We start from the raw sequence: 18,657 nt of genomic DNA on the forward strand, positions 1-18,657 counted from the left end.
GCGAGCGTAGCGAGCCACCGAGCCCGAAGCGTGGCGAGCGTAGCGATCCCCGCGAGGGGACACAGAATACTTTTTAAGAAATATGCGTCCCCTCGCGGGGCTCGCTTCGCTCGCCACGCTTCGCTCGCCACGCTTCGGGCTCGGTGGCTCGCTGCGCTCGCCACGCTATATAAAATCAACTCTATGCCCACTTGGATAGTGGGGAAATGAACAGGACCTTCTTAACATTGAATCCTATGCAAAATCGCTTTGAATCGCATCGCATCTGATTGTATGCCTTAAGGTAAGGCATACAATCACAAAATCGGCAGCCCAGATGCTACATAAGTACCAAATAAATAAATGTACATGACCGGCTAAAAATAGACTATTTAGAATAAGATTAACTAAATATGCATTATTGCTTGTTTAAATCAGAAAATCCCCTTATTATATTTAGACAGTATGGCTTTAGAGGATATGGTTGCAAAAAATATACGCTGGAAATGGATACTGTGGAAGCATTTTCATACCATGCCACCGCGTCTAAATACAATCCAACCCCAGGAAGACCAGGGAAGCAAGTTCAGACTTGTACAGTATGGTCTGCAAATTGCTCCTCAGTAGGAAAGGACTACTTATACAGTATGTATCATTTTTATTAACATATTAAGTTCCAGCTATTTGCGCACTGCAAAAAAAAAAGTAAAAAATTCCAGAATAAACTGAAGCAAAAAGTGTAGAATTCTCCTCCTCTAATGTCAATTTTACGCTTCAGATAACAGATGTGCCTAGCATATGGTTTCCTCAGCGACTTGCCCATATAGCATTTCTAAACTATTAAATATCTAACTGTCATTAAAAGCTTTAGGCGACCCTCAGATGAGTTGAGGTACAACCGGGGACTGAATAACAATTGGGCTGAAGTGATCAGCCTGGGATTGGATGTGAGGGTCATGTGATTAGTTTAGATTCTACCCTTGAATAACCTCAATGAAAGAGTAATGCTATCATGATAGCAGTATTTAGGCCCTTATTCTGATTGATGCGTACTTTTCCGCATACTTTCGGATAGCGTCTTTACGGCGTCTGCGCATGCGTGGAGAACGCAACGCGCATGTGCCACGCATTGACTCCGTACCTGTTCGGCCAAATCCCGTACAAAACTGTGCACCGCAATCAGTCTGGAAATATGGGCGTATTATGGGCGTCATGCGGAATGACACATGGGCGTAGTTTAAAAGTGGGCAAAACTGGGAGGAAACATGGGCGGACACGGGGGAGTACACTTATGTTGGGGGGCGTGCATTCGGATAGCACTCCGAATGCACGCGAACAAAACCGATAGAAATGTGCGGTGTCCATAAGTCAAGTATTGCTTTGCGGAAACCACTCGGTCTTGCGGTAGGCGAACAGAACGCCTAATGACTACAAGCATTAACACCTGAACCCAATACAATCGACTCCTTTACTCATTACTCACTAATAGGACGCTTGTCAGTGCTTTAATTGAAACCATTGCACTTCAATTGCTGTAAGGGTTAATGTGTGCAATGCATGTGTTAGGCATGGTTGTAAGCAATGTTCCCTCTAATTTTACGAAGGCTTTGTGCAGAAAAAGATATTGGCTGTGCAACTTTGGAAAGAAATGTACACTTTTGTGCGTCACATAACGTATACAGGCCTAGGTCTCGAGTTCTGTTGAGTTAATAAAGCAATTTGAATGTTTACAGACTTCACACACCACACATATAGACTATAGCAGTGATTTTCAACCTTATTAAACTCGTGGCACACTAAAACAAGATATTAACCTTTGTGCGCTCAGTTGTAATGTCTGTGCGCGGGCTCGGCGAGTTGTGTGCGCGCGCACACGCGCACAGCTTAGAGGGAACACTGGTTGTAAGGATATATTGGCATATAATTGATTCCAATTCCAAATAAAATTTTTTTATGAGGATAGGTAATTGAATAAGTGGGTCATGTGATGTATTGCAGAATAGACATAATAGTGGGTAGTTTTGCGTAAATACACCGCTTCCGTGCGGACGGACCGCTTGCCATCCGTTCGGATGCGGTATTCCCGTGCATACTCTGTAATACCGTGCAGAATCTGAGTGTTTCCCCCGCACACGCATGGTTTGTATGTCGTCCGTAAACACGCCCTGTTCTTAAAGAGTGAGTCCGTCCGAATGCGGAGGACACGTGGGCGTTTCTACGGACGATGGCCTCACGCGGCAGCACAGCGTGGCGTGCGGACCGCACCGTAAGAATTCGGGAATATCCGCATCAATCAGAATAAGGGCCATGATGATGTGTCTGGGCCACATGGTGATAAATGTTGTAAAGTAACTAAAGGGATCCAACCTCTTTAAAAACTATACAGATATTATGTCCCTACTCGTGGATGCTGAGGTTTCGATGACAGGGGCCTGGCTATGCAAAACTCTGACACCTGCAAAAGGGGTAATTTATACCTGACCTCCCCATCTTGTCAACCCTGACCATCTTTGCTTCCAAATTGTATATATAAGTATAGGGTTTGTTGACCAGGATAAAGGTATTCTATAATACATACATACAATAAATATGCTTGTAGGATTTGGACAGATAAAGGGCTTTCCCTAATGACTGCAGATTAAGTGCTTCAGGGCATCTACTTTTACAACCTTTTTATACCCACGTGCAAATGTACTTAATGAAAAAGCCATGAAGAAAACACTTTTAGGGTGACTTTCTGGACTTCCTGGAGGGGACACAGCCTCTTCCTACTTACACAAACCCCTCATCATACAGTATTCTTATATTGTGATGCATTGTGTGCCTTCCCAGTAACACTTTTAGAGAAATGAACACTACTAGGCATACTACAAGTTATATAATAAAAAAAAATGTACACACATGAGAGAAAAAAAATATATAATAAAAATAATCATGATATCATAAAAATTGAGCCCTGTTGACTGAACTGCATACACATTCACTATAACAATGTGTAATGTAATCATAATAATAAGCTATGGAAATTGTCAAAAAATAAAACAGCCATTTTATACCCAGATGTACAGTAAGCTGAGCGCAATTTGTGGTGGATAGTACAATAAACCACATGGCCACTTAGTCACCAGCCAACAGTACATTTTTGTATGAATGCCTTTTCACCAGGAAATAAAACCACATAGTGCTATATCCAAAATGAACACCAGATTTCCACAGAAGCTTAAAATAGAGAACAGCAATAACTGAATTTGAATTTGGTTGTATGACAGATTTCTTACTTCACAAAAGCAAAGATGTAATTAGTGGTTCATTCAACAATTCTACAATATCTAAATAACCAATTATGTGGGCTACTGTATTTATTAATATAGACAACTAGCGATCCACCCGGCTTCGCATGGGAATCACTAATTATCTATAGCCAGATGACTTCTGGTGGATGGATGGGGGCGGTCATGTGACGAAGTTTTAGCAGATATCTATAAGTACAGTGCCGATGGTCAATCTGGTTCCGTTGCACAACTTTGGTGCGTTTAAGTTATTTATTTATTTATAGTTTCTTATATAGCGCAGCAGATTCCGTTGTGCTTTACAATAGTAGATAGTGATAACACAAACTGGGTAATGACATACAGACTTTGAGGTTAGAGGGCCCTGCTGCAAGCTTATAATCGATGCGAATAAGCATCACCGGTGATCCAACCTTCAATATTAAAATTTGCGGTGGCATTCCGGGTGGTTCCAATTAATTAAAAAATTCAATTGGATAATTGACGGCTTGTACTTCATCCATTGCTGTGTCGATCGATTTGTATTTGACTGTTTTGCCGGGCAGTTTCAATTGAATTTGCTCATTGAGCTTGTTGACATCATCATTTTTGGTGCCAAAATTGCACGTTCACACAGCCAATCCGGATTTTTGTAGTTGGCTGTTAGATTTTGGAATACCTTGTAGACAAAGGCTTGAATATTCAGTTGCATTTGACAGAAGTTTGGCGGGAACGAAATCTCATTCGTGGCGCGATCAATTAATTGCCAAAACTTCCCCCAAAAAATTCTGTTTATCCGATCACTACAAAACTTAACAGGATCACCCGCTGGGCTAATCTGAACATTGTCTGAAAATGTCATCAAAATCGGTGAGGCCATTTTGGAGTCCATAGGGAACATACATACATACACACACATCGATTTTTATATATATATAGGTTTTCAGATCAATATTATAAAATCTTTTATCACAGCAATGTATCGAGACAATGGGGGAAATTTACTAAGATAGGAGTTCTATTTAATAGGCTTCACTTTTATAACAAAATCCCAGGTTCAGCCCAGGTCACTGAACACATGTTTCAAGCCATGTTACCCTGCAGACTGGTCTACTGCCAGAGCCCCAAGTGCGGGTGAGTTAGTTTTCCATATGATATTAATGGGACCTGGGTCAGATTACCCTGGTCACATATTCACACTAACCCTTCACACTACCCCAAACTCGGTTTGGATTTCCAGGTCACTGGACCCAGGGGATTTTTGGGGGGACTCTTTCACACGAGCCATGACCTGTGTCAACCCAAATTATTTGCTGCAGTGTGAAAAGGGTATTAGTTGGGAAGAAGCCCTATTGTTGAAAAACACAATAAGCAATAAGGCCTATTTCCTTATTAGTCACATAATATTTACTAAGTATTGTTATTTGGCCTTTATTTACTATGGTAGCTGCTAGATCCTAGTGGGCTAAAGGACCTCTGATTGCCAACCACATGATACGCAATAGTAGGAGGAGCAAGGTTGCTTGCATAGCACTGCCAGGGGTAAATTTAATGGGATGAGAGTTTCAGAAAGTGAGAGATTTAGTAAGACATCTCCAGTTTTTAAAGTGGCAATCATTTACACTGCAAAACCAGTTGGTACTCTTTACCTAGAACAGCGCCCATCGCGGGCATCGCATGTACATCGCATGTCATTATAATGGCATGCGATGCGACCGATGCGATGCCCGCGATTTTACATAGAAATGCGTGTAAAAATGTAAATCGCGTCGGTCGCATCGCATGCGGCCAAAAAATTGCATGCGATGCGACCAACGCGATTACCGCAATTTTACATAGGGAACAATGTTAAATGGCCCACAGACCCCAAATAGCCACCCTGGGCCCCCCCAATTGTTAACGCCACCCCACGAGTGTAGCGAGCCAGCGAGGGGCGGCGGTACGCGTCCTCCGACCTTTTCATACCCCCACTATCCACGTCCACGTGGAGTTGAGAATAGAAAGTGTGGCGAAGCGTGGAGAAGTGTGGCGAGCGGACGCGGATACCTTCACAGGTATCCGCGTTCCCTCGCAGGCTTCACAGGTATCCGCGTCCCCTCGCCACGCTTCCGGCTCGGTGGCGCGCTGCGCTCGCCACACTTTCTATTCTCAACTCCACGCTGACGTGGATAGTGGGGGTATGAAAAGGTCGGAGGACGCGTACAGCCGCCCCTCGCGGGCTCGCTGCGCTCGCCATGCTTCGGGTTCACGTTGATCGTGGGGTGGCGTTGACAATTGGGGGGGCCCCAGGGTGGCTATTTGGGGTCTGTGGGCCATATAACATTGTTCCCTATGTTTAATCGGGTCAATTGACCCATTTAACATTGTTCCCTATGTAAAATCACAGTAATCAGGAGTTGAGAATAGAAAGTGTGGCGAGCGCAGCGAGCCACCGAGCACGAAGCGTGGCGAGCGGACGCAGATACCTTCACAGGTATCCGCGTCCCCTCGCGGATACCTTCACAGGTATCCGCGTCCCCTCGCGGGCTTCACAGGTATCCGCGTCCCCTCGCGGGGCTCGCTGCGCTCACTGCGCTCGCCACACTTCGGGCTCGGTGGCTCGCTGCGCTCGCCACACTTTCTATTCTCAACTCCACGCCGACATGGATAGTGGGGGTATGAAAAGGTCGGAGGACGCGTACCGCCGCCCCTCGCGGGCTCGATGCGCTCGCCACGCTTTGGGTTCACGTTGCTCGTGGGGTGGCGTTAACAATTGGGGGGGCCCAGGGTGGCTATTTGGGGTCTGTGGGCCATTTAACATTGTTCCCTATGTAAAATCGGGTCAATTGACCCATTTAACATTGTTCCCTATGTAAAATCGCGGTAATCGCGTCGGTCGCATCGCATGCGATTTTTTGGCCGCATGCGATGCGACCGACGCGATTTTTTACCTTGCGATGCCTATGATCAAAATTGTGGGTGCCGTTCTAGGTAAAGAGTACCAACCAGTTTGATTTTGAAGTGTACAGTAAATAATTGCCGCTTTAAAAAAACCTAGAGATTTCTTACCAAATCTCTAATTTTCTGAATCTCTCCTCACAATCGATAGTCCTTAGTAACCAGAATTGCCCAAAACATGGCAAGTGAAGTAAATCTGCAAGGGTACTTTCAGACTCCCACGTTCGGACCTTGCTCCTCCTCCTGCAGTGCCGTGTCACATGTTTGTGATGTCAGGGGTCATTTAGTCAACTAGAATCTAGACTTGACCTATTTACTATGCAAGGTTGCATTTGAAGAAGGAAATTAATGGATGTTTTCACAATGTTGACAAAAAAAGTATTAACAATGAAATTGTAGGCACAGTTATATTGACATACAAAGGGGTAAACTTAATAAGATGGGAATTCTATTGAAAATGGGATGTTGCACATAGCAACCAATCAGAATCTATCTTTTATCTTCTAGAAGGTAGTAAATAAATAAAAGTAGAATCTGATTGGATGCTCTGGGCAACATCCCATCTTCAATAGAACTCCCATCTTAGTAAATTTACACTAAAGTGTCAACATAGTTGAAATGTTGACAGTATATGGACAGGTAAATGTTAACAGTCAACAGTTAAATGAGATGTTAGAATTTGCCACTAATATCTTATTAAGAATTAATATAAAATACAATGGAAGCTGTTGAAGCTGAATTCAATTTGTGTAAATTACTTTAAGACTTAGAAATGAAGTTATTATATAAATATAAAACTGCTTTTGTCTCTGTACTGTGCAATGTTTTAGGTTAGAAACTTGGAGCCTCAATCAATTAGCCGCAAGGTGGCTGCGAAATGCTTGAAGCAATTTTTACCTTATCTTAATGAGTGCAGTGCACTTTTTCCCTGCAATAATTATTTTCCATTGAAAATGCAATCATTCATAAAGCTACTGCTTTCAATTAGCCATGGGATTTAGTAAGCATTAACATGGCTCTTTATAGGCACCAGAGGAGGGACCGTGTTCAATATGAAAAGGTTATGACAACATTAGTTAACTGAAATCTATTTTAATAATATAAAATATATATTATTTTCTTTTTAGCTTTGTAAGAAGAAATTGTTGCTATCGCGTGCATACCATGTGTTAACTGCAAGGCATAAAGGGGTCACTATATCATTATTTAAAACATGTTGGTTGCTTTAACATTTGTTTTTATTTTACTTATCTAATTTGGTAGATGTAAATGGAATAATTATTTTGTGCTCCAGTAAAGAGATCAGCAAACCCACTATGTTGATTACTAGCTAATCAGTCCCTAACTGCCAACTTACGGACTTGGTTTGAAAAATGGCAGTTGTGAGCTGATTGGCTGCTGCTTTAACACCGACCACTTTATCACTTCACCATTTCCTAAAGCTTTGATTAAGAGGCTTTAGGAAATGAATGTTACAAACATGATGCAAAATGCAAGACTGGAAAAATCTACAAAAAAAGGCAATTTATTTTCCTTGAAACATCTAGTTCATCTTGTGATACTGCGGGGGAGAATACTTCAATATGAAAGATCAGCGAGACTTCCTTTGTGGTAAGCTTGCCATGCGGAATATGTGAGCGCAATGTTGTTTTCCTAACAATGGCTTTAGGGATGCTTTGGGGTATGTGTTTGAAATTATTAGTCAAAACCATTCATATGATCAAGCAAAGCAATAGCAATTGCCTTAACACTGATTAATCACAGCTCCTAAAGTCAATATACGGAATTGCTTTTGCAATTGAGGACTGTTGATTATGCTGTTTTCTTTCTGCAGTCCAGTAATGTCCAGGAAGTGCTGATTACACTGCATATTGCAGGACAAACATGGACCCAACGCAAAAAAACATTCTCCCTCCACTGTACACTTACCAAAATAACACTTTCATGGACGGTTAATCATTTTACTTAATGGGGAAAAGGCCCATGTAAGCTCACTTAGCAAAGCGAGTCACTTATTATTGTCAGTGATCCTGTTTCCTCTAACCTACTATTGCACATGAGGTCAGTGGTGGAACTTGTGAGTGGTGAGCCCAGGTGCAAAAATATCATTTGGTTCCCCCTCCTCCACCCCAACCCTAATTCACAATATCCAACAAGGCAGTGGGTGACAGGGAGAGGCAGAGGGTGACAGGGTGAGGCAAAGTGAGACAGGGAAAAATAGTGGGTGACAGGGGCAGCAATGGGTGCACTACACCTGCAGCAATGGTAGTTCCACCTCTGCATGGGGTGCAGTGCTTCACCAGACCTGACAGCCCAAACAGTTCCATTGCATATGTAGAGCAGATCGGATGCCTTGGAAGTGGATGCACTGGCATCACTGAGCCCTCCTAAAATCCAGGACCCCAAAGCCTCTGCACCCCCAGCTTTAGCTAAAATTCTGCCAGTGATGCACTGCATAGTAATATATGTTGATTAGAGAGAGTGTAACCCAATTGGAACACAGAATTTTGTGTCCCTGAGCACTAAGGGGACACTAAGTTTCATCTACTTGCCCTCATAAGTGTCCTGTCTGAACCAGGATGGGTGCTTACTGTATATCACAGATAAATGGGGAAAGTAAGCTAATTTAGTAAATAGGTATCCTGGGTGAGTTTGAGATTTCACAGGGCATTACTCTGCTATAAAATACCATGGCAAACTATCAATAAGATTACACTTTACACTGGCAGTACGCAGACACCAGCCAAAAGGCTGGCAGAACTGTCTCTGACTACTGTGTCCTTGCTGACAGTCTCCCTAGGGGCAATCTGTCTCCCACAGACTTCAATATTAATATTTTATATTTTATATTGAAATATCTCAGATTTGGTAAGACGGTAGAAACGTATACTGTCATGCAAAAAAATCTCATCTCAAGCAACATTTTATGAATAACGTTTTAATTGGTCCTTAGTTTTATTCATGATATAAAAGTGTTCTCATACACTATTGCTGCATTTGTGGCCAACATCCCTTTATTGACGCTCAGCACAAACATCCACTGGATTGTGCCAAACCACTCTTTTGCTCAAATTGGTGTCTGAGTCTGTACACAATGGGCCTGATTCTAATCTGTGCATGCGCATTTCTGCACATGTGCATACGCTGGGTGCAAGTGGGCACAGCGAACTGCAAGTTCACCGTCCTGTTTGCACCCACCAGTGCGAACGGTAGCGTGGGCCGGCAGCAAGGGGATGCTCACAAGGGAACGCATCCTCTCCAAGCGCCGGGAACGCCGATCGACGCGCCGGGCCCCGAACTGCCACTCTGGGGGCAAGCCCAGCACCAAGGTAAGCTGCTGGGCTGCCCCCAGGCACCATGGACTCCCCCAGCCCACGTCTGTGAGGTGAATGGATGCCGCACCCAGGCATCCGTTCACCTCCTCCCTGCCTCCGCTGCTGTCTGCAGTCCAACCTGCGGACGCTGCGGTCTGGAGGTTGGGCTTCCCTATTGATGTAAATGGGAGCCGGGTCGTATGGCCACGGGTTAACCCCTTTTACACCACTGCTGACCCGGGTCCAGGAGGGAAAAACACGGGTTTTTGCGGTGGTGTAAAAGGGGTATAATAAACTGCCATGATATAGGCTGGTTTTAAAAAAAATGGCAGCGAGGAGCTCATTGGCTAGTTGTTTATCACTCTCCACTATATCACTTTTTGAAGCACATTTTGCAAAGTCGGCCAATGAATGATCATCAGAGTTCATGAAATGTTGGATGTATTCTACTCAAAACAAGATCGCTCAGGAAAAAGTCAGATCCAGATGTTAAATATATAACTTGGCCGATGTAATGGAGTCCAATTTAGAAAATCTTACTCAAAACAGCTCTACAAAGTAGGACAAAATTAGACTGTTTTTGGGGGTTTCTAATATGGTCCAGCATCTTTAATCCAAATCCCAAACTCCAGTAGTTATTATCTGTTCTATAACTCAACCTGAAATTTGTAGTAAAGCAGGCTATCTATTGTACAATTCATTTTTTCATGTGTCTTTACACAAAAGAAAGCTAATTCCACAATACCTCTGTGTGTTCCTTGCATGGCATGGGCACTGTTTGTCGCACTTCATCCCGTAACGGCCTTCGGAGCACAATCTTGTTTCACAGTGTAGCCCTGTGTAGCCCGGCTCACAAAGGCATGCACCGCTGATGTGATAGCATTTTCCATTATTAACACACTTGCATGCCTCAGCGCAATTCATTCCATACAAGCCAAAAGGACACTCATCCTGGCATCTAAACAAAGAGAAGAGTAGAGGATGTTTGGTAGAAATATATACCTAACTGCAAGTGTACAAGCTGAAATATGCATAATATAGATCCTCCAATCACCTCCAGTCAGCCAGTGTTTAGCCAGTTTTATACGTGTTGTAGTTTAATTGAAAGAATAGCCCTAAACCTGTTCTCGAATGGAAAAATCCCTAATCATAAATCCGTGCCTCAATTTCATATTTGTTAACACGTGAATGGGGTATTCCAGGAGGTTCTGGATCTTGTGGGACGGGAAGGCGTAGGGTTGCATGAATTGTGACTTGCGGCATTGTGAATCACTGGGAGTTATTCACTGTGACTGGCACCAAGAACCTCCTGGATCGCTCATTGAATTAGGGAATTGGGTGGGATTGGGGTTGCTCTAATTCCTTAGATGTGGGGAAGAACTCTCTAAAATGTGGGAACAAGCATCCTGTACACCAGTGGTTCCCAACCTCGGTCCTCAAGTACCCCCAACAGTTCACGTTTCCCAGGTCCCCACACAGAATCGCATGTGAAATAATTAGCTCCACATGTGGATCTTTTAAAATGTGTCAGTGAATAATGAGAACACCTGTGCACCTACCAGGTGACCTGTAAAGCGTGAACTGTTAGGGGTACTTGTGGACCGAAGTTGGGAACCACTGCTCTACACAAAACTGGTTTATACTGAATAAATATTAAAGTCCTACAATTATATTTGTCCTATCATGCTATCTGTATTGTGAATAGAAATTTTGTGTAAAATCAAGTTTTCTGGCAGAACAATCCATTTTGCTTGCTAAAGTTCTGGCAATACAATCTCCAGGTTCCATTCTCTCTTATCCATCCCACAGAACACCATTTTCTCAGTATCTGTATTTGTTCAGCGTCAATTTGCTTCATTATTATTTGAGAAGGGATGACCACGATCACTAGCGGATTTGGAATCGAGCAGGAATTTCTGACGTTGAAGTGTGTAACATTTGGCAGCCAAATGTGGAACAAGGAGAATATTTGAAGAACATTGATTCAAATTTCTCTCATCTTTATTGCGGATATTACAGATTTTTAGCTTAGGTAATATATATATGTATTTTCCTCACCGTTCTCCATTGTATCCAGGACTGCAGTGACATTGACCTTTGGCAGTGTCACACGTCCCACCATTGTGACACTGGCATTCCTGAGTACAATTTCTGCCATAGCGACCCTCGGGGCAAGGCTGGCCACAGACTGTGCCCTAAATTAAAACAGAATGTTATCAAGCAGCTTGTAAATTGATGATTAAAGCACTGTGACTGCAGCTAATTAAAATAAACACCTGACCCCCATAAGTTTCTAGACCATTTTCCTGAGGCAAAACAATATGCTTATAAAGACATATTTTCTCCAAATAACAAAGAAGATCATAAAATAATTATATGTTGTCAGCATACAAATATTGGTGTACATTTGGTGATATGTATACAGTGTACCTGTCAAAATTATACAATAATAGATCTAATATAATTATCAACTGGGGTAACACTATATTTGTTGACAGTGGTTTATAGAGGTTTTGTTATAGCACATATTAATTATAAGAAGAGCCCTATATTTATAAGTGGAAGCATACATAAAGTATAGTAATTTGCATGTATAATTGGAAATGAGAACATGACTTTGTATAATAGTGTATTAATACCCAATACATAATTATCTCATAATTAATCTTGGTAGCAAATGATAGAAAACTTACTCCATGCTTTTAAATGTAATTACATTTCCCTCCATCATATTATAATGAACTCACACTCCATCAAGCACTGAAGAGATTAAGGAAGCACTCTGTTGCATTGTGTCATATAATGAATTACTATTTTACCAAAGGTCATTGAGCATGATAGAAAAGGGGTTATTGACTGAATTAGCTAATTATTTTTTCATTGATCACTTTGCATGTGCCAAGCTAGCCCAAACACAGGCCTAATGAGTTCATCTGACGCACCATCCATCCCGGCGGGCAGGAACATTCTCCGGTCACATGGTGGCAAACTCCCCCGTTCTGACACGGACATCTTTCTTCACACTGGGGACCATGTTTACCAGGTGGGCAAAGATCCTCACAACTAAAAGAACAATTAAAGGCAAAGCTATTAATGTACACTAGGGCCTATCATGGGCCTACATTGACTTTTTACTCCATAATTCACATATATTTTATCTTTAAAATGGTTTCCTGCTTTTACATGCTACTGGACTTACTACAAAATAATAAAGTTTAACACAACTAACCAAAAGAGGAAGAAATACAGTATAACATATACTATATGCAAAACAAACAACCCTGCATTAAACAGGCAACCCTGGAGGATACCTCTTTCACATCACAATGGGCCTTATTTTGGTTCATTCTTTCTGACAAAATCCTTCTTAGATGGACAAAACCATGTGCACTGCAGGGGGGGCAGATGTAACATGTGCAGAGAGAATTAGATTTGGGTGAGTAATTTTGTTTCTGTGCAGAGTAAATACTGGCTGCTTTATTTTTACACTGCAATATAGATCTCACTTTGAAGTAAAACCCCACCCAAATCTAATTCTCTCTGCACATGTTACATCTGCCCCACCTGCAGTGCACATGGTTTTGCCCATCTAAGAAGGATTTTGTCAGAAAGAATGAACCAAAATAAGGCCGTCGGGTCCGACCTGCACCGACCTGGATCTTGTGATTTCCAATTAAAACCGGGTCACCCATTATAAAGAGGGTGATCTGGGTTTAACCATTCTTATAACCTGGGTCCAATTGCCAGGTTGGTTGACCCGGGTTATAAGTTTTAGTGCTTTCGCACCGCACCTCAACCCAGGTTGACGTGTTACCAACCCAACAATTCCCTGGGTCCGAGGTGCAGTGTGAAAGGGTTAATGGACCTGAGATGGGTTGGGATCATTTGGTCTATTGCATTATGGTAGAAAGTCATTAGGTCGAATCCATTAGGTCGACATGCTAAAAGGTCGACATGATTCTAGGTCGACATGGGAAAAGGTCGACATGATTCTAGGTCGAAAGGTCATTAGTTCGACAAGGTCATTAGTTCGACATTGTCTATGTCGACATTCACAAGGTCGACATGGGGTTTTTCACTGTTTTTTTACCTGAATGTCAACACAGTCGACATGGACACAGTTTAAAGTGCACTGCATCCCCTCGCATCGCTCGCTGCGCTCGCTATGCGTCGGGCACGGTGCCTCGCTACGCTCGGCACACTATTTTATTCTCCCACAACGCCCTAGTGGATGGTAGGGCATGAAATACCGCCTGTCGGCACATGTTGGCTCAAAAAACAGTGAAAAACTCCATGTCGACCTTGTGAATGTCGACATAGACAATGTCGAACTAATGACCTTGTCGAACTAATGACCTGTCGAACTAATGACCTTTCGAACTAGAATCATGTCGACCTTTTCCCATGTCGACCTAGAGTCATGTCGACCTTTTAGCATGTCGACCTAATGGATTCGACCTAATGACTGTCGACCATAATGCAGTAGACCAAATGACCGCATCCCCCTGAGATACTGTAGCATAACATTGACAGTCCTTCCTTCCTGAGTTAAAGTGTTATAAATGCATTGTCAAAGTTGGAATCCTTTCCTATGCCATATAGGAGCTAATTTGTGTTGGCCACAAATACAACAGTACAGTACATGCAGTTATATCACAAACGTATGCTAATATTGTAGTGTGTGGTCTCACTATCAGTGGAGATCAGTCATCTTATCTCATGTGGCATACAGGGGAGCGGAATTAGGTGTTTTTTATAGTACAGATCCAACTACTCTAACACACAATGGATTATTGTGGGTCCAAAAAATGTAAGTCTGACTGTCACTGATATATCAGTTACAGCCAATAGGAAATTATGGTAAGCATAATAAAGGACTGTTCCCTGTCATATAAAAGTCTGGGAGTAAATATATTTCATGAACTAGAATGAAAATCTGACGCAAGTCTGCACTTGGGCTATCCATCTCCTAAAATGTCCATACAGTATTCACAAAGGTTGGATACATTCTTCCATTATTTGCACAGTTCAGGTTAAAATACAGATACTTACAAGGCACCCGTATAACCAGGAGGACATCTGCACTCTCCAGTAACATGATCACAAGTTGCCCCATTCTGACATTGACATTTTTGGTGGCAGTCATTTCCATATGTCCCTTGTCCACAGCGTTCCTCACAACGCCAACCCTTGAAGCCAGCAGCGCAGTGACATGCTCCAGTAATGGGGTTGCACAATGCTCCATTTTTGCACTGGCATCGACTACTGCAGTGTGGCCCCCAGTGGTCAACGTCACAAGCTGCCAAAAAAAAAGATGTTGAAATGATCAGAGGCTGACATAGTTCGTCATGGGACACTTTGCCACCTCCAGCTATTAACCAGGGAGCTTGTTTGTCAATAAAACTACTTTTGATAATAACTGATTACATAGCTGAAAAATGTGTCAAGAAAATTGATGGAAGAATTAGAAATACTAAGCTATAGAATGCATAGAAGTAAACACAACTGAAAGGATAACCATTGTTAAAAGAAATAACGTCATTAAATTCTGCATAAAGAAAATAAAAGTAGCTATAGAGAGCCGTATGGTTATTAAAATACGTGCATGTGATCTAAAAAGTGAAGTCACCAGGAAAGAAGATACAGTACAGTGGGAGAAATGAAATACATGTTATGGACACGAACAGTTGGAGAATGGAAAATACACAGCATGGTCACATGTTTTATTTCTTTCAACAAGGCAGACCAGAGGGTGGCACAAATCATCAGTCTATGAGTAGGGCCTGGGCCCAAATGTATTTTTATGGAGTAGGTTCACACCAACTTAGCACACACCACCCAATCAAGGAAAAGATTACTTTCATGTTCTGGAATGCCAACTTCAACTCCTAATTATTCCAGGATGTGGCAATACAAGTATGAGATCAGGAAGAAATGTTCAGGGCTCCGTTTTGTAATGCCTGTAACATATCAATATGCAGTACTCTCCTCTGGTACATTCTCTGCACACAAGAGAATTCAAATGTATTAATCTCATTATATGTCCTCATTGTAATACTATTATTACAGCAATTTTGATCTACTGTATATTTGAAAGTGGGAGGAAAGAGGGAAAGACCTGCATATAATACTGTATTTAAGTCATGTATTAGGAAACCCCTCCCCCCAACTCTTTATTTGACAGTGGCAGCAGCCTCTCTCCCCAGCATACACTGTGTGCTGTTCTGGGTGCAGGGAGGCTGCTATCACTGAGCAGCAGTCTCCTCTGCCTGCATGATGTACGAAGGGGGAGAATCACCCTATTCAATGACCAGATGGCGAATACATTTGAAGGTTTTTTTCGCCATGATTCACCGAGTAGCAATCGCTATCTTTTTATGGTGAAGTGGAATGTGAACTTTTAAAATAAAGTGTTTTGTTTTTTACATTTGGTGTAAAAAAATCAGGAATTTTATTCTGAGGAGGGGCATGCTATTTTTATTCATGTGCTGTAAGCACATAAATATATATTAAATTTTTTTTTTTTTTTACACAGCAGCCAGCAGGGGGCACCGGAGCCGAGCCGCTCATTAGATATTAATATATTCACTGCACCCAATCGTTACATATGCACGATCGGGTGTAGTGAATATACCCGGTCCCCTGCTGGCACTCCCGGGGGGCAGCCTGTGCTGCCTGGCACCCGGGGAGCCCACCTCCCCCCCACATACGCTCTGGGGCAGGCAGAGAGACTTCCATCTTCCTGCCTGCCACCGTCCTCAGGCTCCCTGCGGCGTTCGCCGCAGGAGCTCATATTCGCCGGTCAGGGGCCGCGAGCCCCTGACTCGTTGAATACCGGAGCCGGCGAGGCTCCGGAACGTGGTGAATGTGCAGCGAATCCTAAACAGGATTCGCTGCACCTCGCCGGTATTCACATTGAATACCGCCCATCGTATTTGGCCACTCCTCCACGATTAGGTCATGTCCCATACAGTACTCATGGATGACTAACTCATGCATTTTATTGCTGGTATGTTTTGGAAATATATATATTTAACCTTAACCTTGAAAACGGAATAAACCCCGAAACGTTGGTATCACACCCTGTGTGTTGGTCCTCATTTCTTCAAGTCCGAGTGTGTGCCTTGATTTCCCTCCTATATATATATATATATATATATATATATATATATATATATATATATATATATATATAATTTTTGTAAGGAGGGCACTCACCAATTCGCAGTTAAAACGGTACTCTTTACTTAGAAGGGCGCCCATCTCGGGCATCTCGGGGATTGAATGCACTAAAAAATCGGGTGCGATCAACCGACGAGATGCCCGAGATTTCCCATAGGGAACAATGTTAAATGTCTCAATTGACCCGATTTTCCTGTTCAATGCCTCAATTGACCCAATTTTTCCATAGGAAACAATGTTAAATGGGCCACAGAGGCCAAATAGGCACCCTGAAGTGAATAATGGCCACCCGAATTGTTAACGCCACCCCACGATCAACGTCAACCCGAAGCGTGGCGAGCGCAGTGAGCCCGCGAGGGGCGGCGGTACGCGTCCTACGACCTTTTCATACCCCCACTATCCACGTCGGCGTGGAGTTGAGAATAGAAAGTGTGGCGAGCGCAGCGAGCCACCGAGCCCGAAGCGTGGCGAGTGCAGCGAGCCCCGCGAGGGGACGCGGATACCTTCACAGGTATCCGCGTCCCCTCGCGGGCTTCACAGCTGTCCGCATACCCTCGCGGGGCTCGCTGCGCTCGCCACGCTTCGGGCTCGGTGGCTCGCTGCGCTCGCCACACTTTCTATTCTCAACTCCACGCCGACGTGGATAGTGGGGGTATGAAAAGGTCGTAGGACGCGTACCGCCGCCCCTCGCGGGCTCGCTGCGCTCGCCACGCATCGGGTTGACGTTGATCGTGGGGTGGCGTTAACAATTCGGGTGGCCATTATACACTTCAGGGTGCCTATTTGGCCTCTGTGGCCCATTTAACATTGTTTCCTATGGAAAAATCGGGTCAATTGAGGCATTGAACAGGAAAATTGGGTCAATTGAGACATTTAACATTGTTCCCTATGGGAAATCTCGGGCATCTCGTCGGTTGATCGCACCCGATTTTTTAGTGCATTCAATCCCCGAGATGCCCGAGATTTTTTACTAACGATGCCCACGATCAAAATCGTGGGCGCCCTTCTAAGTAAAGAGTACCGTTAAAACTTCATGTTTATTCAAACCATTAAAATATTGAACATCGGGTAGTTGTCAACGTTTCGGTCCGCATTTCAGACCTTCTTCAAGACAGACAAATGCAGCAAGAGATCTTACTCCAATAGAGACCTGAGGTCTCTATTGGAGTAAGATCTCTTGCTGCATTTGTCAGGTCTCTATTGGAGTAAGATCTCTTGCTGCATTTGTCTGTCTTGAAGAAGGTCTGAAATGCGGACCGAAACGTTGACAACTACCCGATGTTCAATATTTTAATGGGATTCAGTACTGAATCCCGGCGGTCGGGATCCCGGCGTTCAGAATCCTGACGCCGGAATCCCGACAGCCGAAATGCCGACAAGGGGGGGACGTGGATCGCCCCCCCTTGCGGGCTCGCTGCGCTCGCCACGCAGCGGGCCCGGTGCCTCGCTACGCTCGGCACACTAATTTATTCTCCCTCCAGGGGTGTCGTGGACACCCCTGGAGGGAGAATATGTCGGTATTTCGGCGGTCGGGATTCCGGCGTCGGGATTCTGAACGCCGGGATCCCGACCGCCGGGATATTAACTGCATCCCATTTTAATGGTTTGAATAAACATGAAGTTTTAACTGCGAATTGGTGAGTGCCCTCCTTACAAAAATTCTATTTCATGGTCTAGTGTCTTGGAGTGAGCACTGCCGGGATAAACTATTATATGGAGTGCGGATTTCTATGTATATATATATATATATATATATATATATATATATACACTTAACATCGGCACTCACCTTTCCTAGTTTTGGGGTGCCCTATGGCTTGTGATTCCATAGCTTATGTTAGCCATTTCCCTAGATGATTAGTGACAGGTGTGTTGGTAGCTGCTCACCTATAAAAGCAAAGTCTGCTGTGAGCTTCAGACCAGATAGCATGCCTGGTGTCAAACATTGATGTGATAGCTATGTGTATTGTAGCCAT

At 43.4% G+C, this 18,657-nt stretch overlaps 1 protein-coding gene across 2 annotated transcripts in view; it reads right to left on the reverse strand.

The window, feature by feature from the left end:
- MEGF10 (multiple EGF like domains 10) overlaps positions 1–18,657 on the reverse strand; it is a 130,887-nt gene that overhangs the window by 51,019 nt on the left and 61,211 nt on the right. For both annotated transcript variants that reach the window (XM_083151562.1, XM_083151563.1), the window contains exons 6-9: positions 14,552–14,798; positions 12,442–12,562; positions 11,558–11,694; positions 10,245–10,457 (exon numbers count right to left, since the gene is read on the reverse strand). In XM_083151562.1, coding sequence (XP_083007688.1) covers positions 10,245–10,457; positions 11,558–11,694; positions 12,442–12,562; positions 14,552–14,798 — 718 coding nt within the window. The remainder of the gene's footprint in view (positions 1–10,244; positions 10,458–11,557; positions 11,695–12,441; positions 12,563–14,551; positions 14,799–18,657) is intronic.

The sequence above is a fragment of the Crinia signifera genome, chromosome 1 (assembly GCF_055691185.1).
Source record: "Crinia signifera chromosome 1, ASM5569118v1, whole genome shotgun sequence".
Lineage (NCBI taxonomy): Eukaryota > Metazoa > Chordata > Amphibia > Anura > Myobatrachidae > Crinia > Crinia signifera.